Source organism: Apaloderma vittatum, unplaced genomic scaffold, assembly GCF_000703405.1.
Source record: "Apaloderma vittatum isolate BGI_N311 unplaced genomic scaffold, ASM70340v1 scaffold24235, whole genome shotgun sequence".
Lineage (NCBI taxonomy): Eukaryota > Metazoa > Chordata > Aves > Trogoniformes > Trogonidae > Apaloderma > Apaloderma vittatum.
In genome coordinates, this window is record NW_009719151.1 from 1 (window position 1) to 11,539 (window position 11,539).

At 37.4% G+C, this 11,539-nt stretch overlaps 1 protein-coding gene across 1 annotated transcript; it reads left to right on the forward strand.

The window, feature by feature from the left end:
- Positions 1-995: 995 nt before the first annotated feature.
- On the forward strand, positions 996-8,513 carry CRY1 (cryptochrome circadian clock 1; the record flags this gene model as incomplete). Its single annotated transcript, XM_009870532.1, has 9 exons — positions 996-1,084; positions 1,681-1,821; positions 1,917-2,228; positions 5,016-5,167; positions 5,267-5,469; positions 6,046-6,147; positions 6,813-6,905; positions 8,037-8,108; positions 8,206-8,513. Coding segments are annotated over 9 exons (1,268 nt in total), but the record flags the coding sequence as incomplete, so codon positions are not given.
- Positions 8,514-11,539: the final 3,026 nt, after the last annotated feature.

Here is an 11,539-nt window from a genome sequence, read left to right on the forward strand (position 1 = left end):
TTCTGGTGTGTCAGCCACTCCTCCCAATTTCATGTCATCAGCCTCTTGGGGGGGAAAAAAAAAAAAAAGTTTTATGTTTCTCTAAATTTAAGAAATAGCATCAAGCTGTTGTCCTGTGAATTACTCCCACCTCCCTTTTCTGTTCCCCCCACCCTGAAATATAAGCAAGTGTGTTATAACCTCCAAATAGCTAACAAAAGGGTCTAGACAAATGTTGGGTAAGCTCTGGCTGTTCTGTCTAGTCTATCTGAGCTCTCGCACAACAGACCTTGCTTTTAAAGCCTTTAGAAGAAGAGATGATCTGACTATGCAGTGATTAAACTATAGGCAGACATATTATCTCATGCATCTGCTGAGCAATCTTGAGGGAGATGCGGGCCTGTGGAAGAAATCTTGTTACCTTATTTTCATTTTTCCTTTGCAGCTCATGTATGCGTTTAGCATTAAATTGACAATAATCCCCATCTGTTATTAAAGTCAAGGTCGATGATACCTATGAATGTTCTGAAGACAGCATTCATGCTTTTTTAGCTTGATGGAAAAAGCTTTTAGACGTTCTTTACATTACAGTAGCAATTGTTGCTTCTTAGTAGTAATCAAAAAAAAACCACAAAAAACAAACCACAAAACTTAGAGGTTTGGGATAGCTCATGTATTACAGAGGTGAGAACTTGAAAATAATTTGAAATATGATAGAAATGTCACTTTGTGCAAAAGCCAGAAGCTGAATTCAAGTAAGATCTCAGTGTGCAAAACTTGTAGATGATTGTAAATGTAAAAGTAACAATTGGATATTGCTGCAAGCCAGAGGTATTAAATGTGCTTTGGTAAGACTTGATTGCATACTGTTTTAAAGCTTGTATTTTTCCGTGTGTCCAACTTGGGGTTGTTCTCAAGATACAATAAAATGAAGTCAAATATCAATATGCTAGAATTTTATTGCCCTACAGTATAAACACACAAGGAATTTCCTCGTTTCTTTTTTTTTTTTTCAGGTTTTGACACAGATGGTCTGCCTTCTGCAGTGTGGCCAGGCGGAGAAACAGAAGCTCTCACACGATTGGAAAGACATTTAGAACGAAAGGTATGTTTCAAATCATTGCAAGTATGACATACCTGAGAAACACAGTTACTCTTTGCAATGAAGTATAAAAGGAATTGGGCAGGTTTTTTTTTGTTGGTGGTTTGTTTTGTTGTTGTTTTTTTTTTAAAATCAAACCCACAAACTTTAACTCAAGACTTCCATGTAATGGTGTAAATCAAGTTGCAGGTTGTCTTTAATATGGAGAAAGACAGTTATCCTATTTTCTCATAAGAAAAAATTTTAATTACTTGTTCTTTGGAGGTAATTTTACTGGAATCGTACTTCTTTTAAATTTCAAGGGGTATTCCTGTAAAAGCTAATGTATTCCTAGTTATCGAGGTTTCCTCTGTATTTAAAAGAAAGGGATAGATAGTTCTGGAAGACAGTTCATGCCTTCTGCATTGAGATTAGTTCCCTTCTAGTGATTCTGCTGATTCAGAAGAAACCCCTGGGTATCATAGGTAACATGATTGTCTGTCCAGTGTCTGGGTTCGGTTGTAGGCAGTGCATGATTTCTCCCTCTGTGTTTACAAGTTGCCTTTAGTCTGATATTGCTTGTGTGGCTTTTGTTTTGGTTTTTTTGGTGTTTTTTTAAGGCTTGGGTAGCGAACTTTGAAAGACCACGAATGAATGCAAATTCCCTTCTGGCGAGCCCTACAGGGCTTAGTCCCTACCTCCGCTTTGGCTGTTTGTCCTGTCGCCTCTTTTATTTCAAGCTAACGGATCTGTACAAAAAGGTATGTTTTCTACATAGTCAGGTACACATTCTTAGATGCCATGTTTTTTCCTTGCTTCTCCTAATAAAATGTTTTCCTTTAATGATGGTCTCCAGGTAAAAAAGAACAGCTCCCCTCCCCTCTCTCTCTATGGCCAGCTGTTATGGCGTGAATTTTTCTACACAGCGGCGACAAACAATCCACGATTTGATAAAATGGAGGGGAATCCTATCTGTGTTCAAATTCCATGGGATAAGAATCCTGAGGCTTTGGCCAAATGGGCAGAAGGCAGGACAGGTTTTCCTTGGATTGATGCAATTATGACACAGCTTCGCCAAGAAGGCTGGATTCACCATTTAGCCCGGCATGCTGTAGCATGCTTCTTGACTCGAGGTGACCTCTGGATTAGCTGGGAAGAAGGAATGAAGGTACTGTTTCTTATTCTTGAATTTCTTGAAGCGTCTGTTAAAAGTTTCAGACAGTTATTCTAGAATTATTACTGTGTGGCGCAAGTTGCGTTTTAAACCTTAAACTGTGGCAAACCCCAAAATAATTTCTGATAAACCAGTGGTGCTGAAGTTTTTTGCCTGTTAAATGCCCTCTCTTATCATCACGGAAGGATTTGGGTTGGAAGAGACCTTAAGATCGAGTTCCAACCCCCCTGCCATGGGCAGGGACACCTCCCACTAGACCAGGTGCTCAGAGCACCTTCCAGAGATGAGGCATCCACAACTTCCCTGCGTAATCTGTTCCAGTGTCTCACCACCCTCCCAGCAAATATACTTTTGTAATATCTAATCTAAACCTACCCTCTTTCAGTTTGAAACTGTTACCCCTTGTCCTGTCACTGCATTAATATGAGAATATTGGAGTGTTCTTGCAGTCAGAAGAGGTGTATGATCTTTTTAAATTTGAGACTTCTTTGTAAATATTGGCAAACAAACATGGATTACTCTTGTAATTAAGATTTCTTCTATGTCACACTTTGTGAAAAGTTACTGTTCATGTTTTGTGTCTGCTTACCTGCAAAGGGAAAACACTATGAGAATTAAAGGGAGGAAACTAAAAACTGAAAATGTCCTTTCAGCAATTTCTGTCCCTTTGCCCAGTGTTATAAGCGTGAGTAGGGGCAACACAATTTAGCTGGTTTCAGTGCAATTAATTTCTATGCAGGTATCCAAGAGATGCTGAAGTTCAAATTACAAATGTCAGTCCTTTCTTGAAAAGAAAGGAAGAATTTAATCTCAGCCTTTGAATCAATTTTTTTTGTTTAGAAGGGTAGCACATCTTTTGCTGGGCAATGTTAATCAATTAAAAATAGCATTTCATTTTTGAAATCTAAAAAAGAATTTTACTTGCCATCTGGATTGTGACCTTATATTGGTATATGTGTATAAACTTACAAAACTTCACTTTTCTTCATGAAACAGTTGTAAACAAACCTTTCATTTGAAAAAAAATAATCTTGGTTACACAACAACATAAGCTGCTTTAGGAATTTTCCTTTTGCAGCTCATAGATAAAGACATCAAAGATGCACATACCTAGGTAACTCAGCCAAACAGCAAAGCTGTTTATTACCGATAAATGCCAACTTGGTTTTACTTCCGAAATAATAAAAATACGTGGAGGGCCCAGATTTCTGCAGTGGAAGAATGTTTAATTCATAACACATCCGTAGCTAGCAAAAGGTAATCTCGCCTTCCATGGTGATGTTATTTCCAAAGTCTTATTACATGGCAGCATCTAGTGGAACAGTTGCGTGCTAACACTTGATGTTCATCTAAAGTTTTTTTGTTATGTTATTAGTCACTTCGTTTTAAAATGTGGGGGGTTTTTAAAGTGTTTTAAGGTAATTTTTTTTTAAAACCCACTTTTTCCCAAATAGTTGCAGGAATTGAGACAAATACGCTTTTGTAACACTTTATTCTATAGAATGAATGCATTATTGAATATAGAGATCCTTGTTTAATACTATTACCTTATTTAGACTTTATATTGGAATAGTATTAGTTTAAGATGGGTAGCAGTAGGAAGATGTTAAGTTTTTTGATGTCTTAGCATAAAGAAAGATCATTGTTTCTTTGAAACACTTGGAGATGTTGCAAGTTTGAAAGGAAAAACAGAAGTTGCAAAGATATGTATTAAATAAGTATCTGTTCTGAAAACTTTCTTGGTGCGCTCTTTTCGTAAAACTTGTTCTTCAAAGAGTAGGGCTTCTCTTTATTTCTTGTTAGCCTTCAATGCTAGTGATCTGAGCAGAGAAACTTCTTTTTATGCAAGTTAGTATTGTCTGTGTTAATAATTAAAAAACAATCAGTGCTGGAAACATGAATGTTTTGCAACTGTTGAGCTCCAAATTTGAAGTAAAACCCTCATAAATCTTGAATTTTATCATAGGCTATTTCTAATATAATGGAGTAGCAATTACCAGAGAATTTATTTTTTTTTTCTTCAGATCAGAGGTAATTATCTGTCCCACCATTTTTCAGCATGCTTGGTGGTTCCAGGAATTTACGTGTGCATCCTCAAAACTGTGATTTACTAATTTAACTATTTGCCTTCAAGAATACAACTTCTGGATGTTTGTTCTACCCTTGAAACTCTTGATTTTTACTCTTGGGCCTCCTTGCACAGTTGAGGCATTCTGAGTGGCAGCTTGAGTATCTTCCCTTTTTTCTGGAAGTTTGTAAAGCTTGCTCTCTTGTAATGTGATGAAGCAACTCTTCTGAAAGCAGCAAATGCCACTTGCAAGCTGTCAGGCTGCAGCCATCCCTTGGGGATATTTTTTTTTTTTTTTAAGTATGTGTTTATGCAAGGAGATGTAACTTTTTGGTTGTAGCTCTCAGAGATGTCTGCAAGATTTTTTTACAGGATGAAAACCAAACATGCTATCGCACTTTTTTTTCTTGAGTTTGGCACCTGGACGTGTTCTTGCGTGACCTACTGTAGGTGATCCTGCCCCAGCAGGTTTGGACTAGATGATCTTTTGGGGTCCCTTCCAACCCCTGACATTCTGTGATTCTGTGATTTGGGTAAGTATTTGCAATCGAGTACTATGTGTTCTGTAAGTGTTGCCAGGCTAGAAAGGGTGTTGCTGCATTGAAGAGCTGGATTTCCTCTACTAAACTCAGAAACTCGGAACATTTCCTGAAAAAGGAGGTGTCTCAAAGGTGTGCCATTGTCAGACTAACTTGTTGCTCTAATTTCTTAAGGTCTTTGAAGAGCTCTTACTTGATGCGGATTGGAGCGTGAACGCTGGAAGCTGGATGTGGCTGTCCTGTAGTTCCTTTTTTCAGCAGTTTTTTCACTGCTACTGTCCAGTGGGTTTTGGCAGAAGAACTGACCCAAATGGAGATTATATCAGGTAACTCGCAACCAAGAAACTGCAGCAATTCATGGATGTTACTTAAACTGTGAAGTGGCTTTATACTTAAAGCCATGTTTTAATTCTTTATTTTTTTAGACGATATTTGCCAGTACTTAGGGGTTTCCCTGCAAAATACATCTATGATCCTTGGAATGCCCCAGAGAGCATCCAGAAGGCTGCAAAATGCATTATAGGAGTTAATTATCCTAAACCAATGGTAAATCATGCAGAGGCAAGCCGTCTGAATATTGAGAGGATGAAACAAATCTACCAGCAGCTTTCACGATACAGAGGACTGGGTAAGGCTACAGTTTTTTTGGAAGTTTCTTTTTTTGTTAAACTAGTTCTTCTGTGTGTTCTGATAGTCTTGTACAGATAGGTTTTAATACCAATAATCAGAAAATTGCTGTGGTTCGTAACTTCAATTATATGTTATTTTCGTCTGCAAATACCGTTGCCCAAACAGAGACCAACGCAACCTCTAATAGCATTTGTCCTAGTTAGGAAAGACCATCCCCTTTGCTCTGAGAGGTAAGCCATGTGTGTTTGCAATTCTCAGGAAGATAAAAGCCGTCAGTATATGCAGATATTGAATCAGGATGCATTGCCCTTCAAGACAACACAGTGAATATGTGTAACTAAAGAATATTGGAGAAGTTTCATAGAATATTCTGTAGAAAATGCCTGTTCAGTAATTGTGAACTAAAATTATTTGGCAAGATCTCAGAAGCAGGCAAGACAGAGATCTTCTCTTTCAAAGGTAAAGCCCTTGAGGTGAGGGTGAGAATTGGCAATCATGAGGAAAAAAGCATGTTACACTTAATCTTATTTTTGCTCTCTGTCTTCATGGCTATATATTTTATTTCTTTTCTTAGGTCTTCTTGCAACAGTGCCTTCTAATCCAAATGGAAATGGAAATGGTGGCCTAATGGGCTATTCACCAGGAGAAAGCATTTCTGGTTGTGGTAGTACAGGAGGTCAGTGAAACTCTTTCGATACAGAGAATTATTGGAACTGAGCCACACATTGCTTTTATAATGCCCTTGACTGTTAGAAGAAAGAACTATTTTAGTAATACATAAATAAGAGCAGTATTAACATTGTATAAATCCATAGTGCATCAACATCTTGAATACTATGTACACCTTGGATTCCTCATTCTAAAAAGATGCAGCAGGACTGGAAATTTACTGATTTTTTTGTTGTTGTTGTTTTTTCTTCTTAGGCTTTAGGCAAGGTTAGAATCATATTGTGGAGGAAGATGGAGCTTGCTCTTCTCAGTCAGTACAGTTCCTCTCAACGAATTAAGTCTAGACTCCTTAAAGATGGGTGCTTGAGCTGTTGTTTCTTTCAAATTCAGACATGAAGAAGACAGGAAGGGCTTAGTTTAAAAACTTAACATTATGCGCACTCTTTTCTTCTTACAGGGTATAAATGTATACTTAAATGCACATATATACTTTTCACATTAGAAATGTATCCCTTTTGTACGAGATCACTGTGTATTCACCTGAATTGCCAAGTGTGAACTTGGAAAGACAAAAGCGTTAGAGCTTTGGACCTTTTCTGTGGTGGTTTGGAAAACAATAGTAAGAAATCCACAACTAGAAGTGTATTTTCTTTCTTTTTCCTGTCTCTCCAGGAGCTCAGCTGGGAACTGGTGATGGTCACACAGTTGTTCAGCCCTGTGCTCTGGGAGACTCTCATGCAGGAGCAAGTGGAATTCAGCAGCAAGGTATTATGGCAGTGCCTGTCTATAGAGGATCTCCAAATCATTGCAACTATGGAGAAACAGACAAAACATCAAAATAACGTGGATAGATTTTTGGTGACAGCTGCTGTCTGCAACTTGAACTGGCCTTGTTTTGGTTCTTGAAACATAAAAATGATTTCTTAGAGAGAATGTGCTTGTCTTGTCACTTACCTCTAAAATGCTCATCTAGAACAATATTTGTGTGTTTTGAGTGGGAGGGATCACAAGTGTGACTGAACAAAAATTAATAAACATTATCCTAGGTTACCTTAAATTAAAGGTACTGAAAGAAGCTCACTCTGTATTTGTTAGCAAATTTTGCATGTTATCTTTTCTTCGATTTCACTACCATTCTTTCCATGTATAATCCATTTCCACAGTTTTGTGTGGATATTCTCATACTGTGGAGGCAAATTTTTGTTACTTTAACTACACAGAAACTTGCGCTGTGGTTTGTGATAGATCGAAGTTACAATCAAATTTAGAACAACTGTTTCTTTCTCTGCAGTCTTAACAGACGTTGTATGTTTAGTGATCATGAAAGACTGTAATCTGTGTTTTTTGTTTAAGCATCCAGAAGATAACCGTACCACCACAACTGTTCAGAATAAGAAACCTTGCAACTGCTCTTGCTAATTTGCACTATTTATGCAGAGTGCTCAGTGTCAAGGTGCATTGTTTACATGAACCAGAAGATAGTTTGCATCTTTAAGTTAATTGCATTTGTTTTTCACAGCACAGTTATTCTAAGGATTCTCTAGTATTGCTGTAAAAGGGAGGAGAGACTTGGCAGAACAACTGTTAAAATTTATAAAAACTTTGAATTCAAATATTTGAATATATAAACATTGCAAATATAATGCATAAATATGTACGCACTTAATATTGTTCACTGTGCATATATAAGTGCATATATATTTAGCAGCTGTGATCTGCCATGAGGCACTTTATTGTGCATAAGAACTCTTCTGCATTCAGGATGGTTTCTGGCAGGATTTTTCTTGACGGTGGAAAATAAATCAATTGGCTCGTTGTTGTAAGAAATGTAACTGTACACTTGCTTGCAGTTCTAAATTTTATTTACTATAATAAATATCTACTGTATCTAAACAGGTTACTGTCAAGCAAGTAGTATCTTACACTATGCTCATGGAGACAATCAGCAATCACACTTATTGCAAGCAGGTAATTTAAAGAACAGCAAAAAAACCCTAAACGCTTTTTCCTGAATATATAAAGGTACAATGGAGTCTTAATGTAAATACTGGTTTTAAATTATCAGGAAGAACGGCTCTTGGTACTGGCATTAGTGCAGGGAAACGCCCAAATCCAGAAGAAGAAACTCAGAGCGTTGGACCAAAAGTCCAGCGACAGAGCACAAATTAAACTGGTAAGATCTGAGACAACTTAAAGTTATCCTGTTAACGAGTAAAATTTTGTACAGACTTTGTCTGTGATAACGTGCATATCACTGCAATGCAAAAGTTGCTTAATTATTGCCATTAATTTTTCTGTTCTAGGTACTGTACAAACAAACAATGCAAAATCCTGAGTCTAGGGAGTTTACGAAGTATGAGAGAGGAAGTAGTTATAAAAATAGAACCAGACTGAGGATTATTGGACACAAATCGAGGCCTTAATGAAAGGGAGATGGATAAACTGTGGTTTCACATACATTGGCAGAGCTGCTTATGTAGCTTCAGTTACTGTCTGCTCCCGCATCTCGCCTTAAGTTGTGCCAGCAGCACTGTTTGTGTGCGTGTACGGTGACCTGAATCAGAAGACTAACGCGACTTAAAAGGAAAGGCTCAGGGCCTGGGTTAGAGTGATAGACATACAAGTGGCTTAAGCAGAACATGTTTTAGAGAGGGGCTGCAGAAAACCTGTGAAATGCTGAGGTAGCTATTGCATGTGAAGATGTAGGGACAAGGAAGATTTGAAGACTTGAGCATTTGTCATTGGTCTGTAACTGAAGCAGGATGCTCAGATTGCTGAAGTTTGTCAGGAAAAGCTGTGGTGAAAAGAACCTGGATTTGGAGAAGGAGGCATTGCTAGATAGATATACACAAATAGACGTGAAAATGTGAGGGAGGAGAAGTCAACTGGAGAAAGGGTTTGATGTGTGAAATCATCAAGGTAGAGAAGACAACTGGATTTGTGTTTATAAAGTTCCTTAGGAACTTTAGGTTAGAGAAAAAGAGGACAGAGATGTTGTAACTCTTCCCCCAGTGAGCTTGATCTGAGAGGAATAAGGAAGATGACCTGAAAGACAAGTTAAAGAGTAATTGCTTGGGAGGCAAGTGAAAGAATGGAGGGCTTGTTTGAAACAAGAGGGAACAAGATTTCAAGACTAGGATTAAAGGTGGTTGTCATTCCATATTTATCTTTTAAAAAAAAGAAAAAAGTTAAGAGTTGGTTCTTACGGAGTTTGAAGAATAAGTAAGAATATAGCACATAGGTGAGATAATAGCACATGGCGATTTTGGTGGAATCGGAAGACAAGGATTCCATACTAGAAGATGCATTCAGCATCTCTAGAGATAAAAAGGGAATGACAGCAAGACCTAATTTGGCTTGTGATGTGGTGTCAGCACTTTTTGACAAAGTTACTGCGATGCGTTATGAAAAATTGTGTTTGTACTGGTTTGACTCGGTGAAGAACCACTGCATTGTTTCCAGGATGCCTATCACTGGAAGGGAGCCGAGACCTTAGCGATTGATCCATCTGCTATTTTCTCACATACTGGAAGCACCGTAAACTGTGCTTCTGTGTTCTCAAACTGGTTTCTGGTACTCGGATGGGCCTGAGTGGAACATAATTCCAAGAGAGTCCATGTTTCAGTAGCTGTCTAATCCTTAGTATGTGTAGATTCATTCAGCATCCATGTTTTGTATTGCAGAATTCCTTAGGTGCTCGTGTCTGTGTAGAAGAAGTGCCTGCAGAGCGAAAGTCTGGTTCCTGTCTAAGCTCTTTTTCAATTGAGAGACAGGTTGGAAGGGGTTCTAGTTTGGCAGAGAAGACTTCATTTTGTTAGGGGTGATCAAAGCATGCTGCAAAAGCACTATAGTCGAGGACAAAAATCAGCCAATGTCATACTCAAAATACGCTGGGAAAAGGACATGCGCCTTCTGAATAGCACTAAAGTATAGAGGCTGTTGGGTTTGTTTCCTTTTCTTTTTTCCTTGTTTTCTTTCTTTCTCTTCCCCTTTTAGCCTTTTAGGAGCAAGAAATAAGCATTCTGAATATTTGGGTGAATACTAATGGGGACAGGGTTTCCTGCACTGAGAAGCGGGGAAAGAATTTTGGTCCCTTGAGTTTTTTCTGCCTTCTTCAAAGACCTGCGACAAACTGCTTAAGAATAAATCTTTTTCTTTTTTTCTTTCAGCATTATTGGAAGAGAAGATACCACTCGAATGCACAGGACAAAATTCCTGCTACTCTGTATTGGAACTAAAGTGTTGTGAGAGTACATGTACTAAAATTACATACTTTTTCATAACTTATTTTCAATTGTTCTCAGTTGTTGTAAACAAGTCCAATTTTTGGAATGCATTATTTCTAACTGGCATTTCTATGGTTTTTAACTTTTTAATGACTCTTTCACAAAGGGCAAATTGAGTTTTGTATATAAAGTATTTGGTGAAGAATTTGCTAAATTAATGTAAATATAAACATTCATGATTAGCGATAGACCCATCAATATATTTTTGATAATCTTTCATGTATATGGTAGTAGAAAGAGCTGTAGTGATGTTCTGTTAAATGGATGGGTATAGAAGGTTTTGAAGTTTTTAAATTGTTATTATTTTTAGATTCCAGAACTTGACCTCTGTATGATCAACTTCATATTTTCATAATGTAAGTGCTTAGAACTGTGTCTAATCAAATACAGTAGAGTTGTAACCTTTATTAATCACATCTGTATATAAGTCATATGCCAATTTTTTGTCAAGCTGTAAAATTTTCATGTATATGTCCAGTCCTTGTATTTCCCAGTTGCCTTGTTCAGTAATGACATACCTTGTAATAAAAGAAAATTGTATATACAGATACATATGTCTTGTCTCTTGTGTATACTGTTGCCCTGGTATCTATTTCCAAAGAAAACTGTCTCAGGAAGAAAGAAGGGAAACGCAATCTTTAGACTTAACCTGGAAGCCGTGAACTGTATCCAGTTTCAAGAAAGTGAAGCAAAACACTATCCAAATTATTCAGGCCTTTTTGTTGGAATTGCATGGATGTATGTATTCTTACTATTCAATGTTCTTCATTCTTATTCAAAATCTATGTCATTGATTTCTTATTTTTTTTTTCTGTAACTTGCTCTAACTGGTAGTCTTTCCTGCACTGCAGCTAGTTTGTGGCTCTTCATGGATGTTGATTAAAAACACATCAGGTTTGCTGACTACTCAGTATGGTTTCAAGTGTTTAGAGAAGTTTTTTCTGTTTTCTCAGACCATTAAGATCTCTGAAGAAGCAGTCTGAATTCGTATGTTTTACATATAACTACATCAGTTACCCACTTGAGTGGGTCCACAAATAGCTTAGTATCAGATGGGTGATTTCCAGACATGGAGCACCTCTGTGTGTTGCTTTAAAATTCAGATCAGATTTA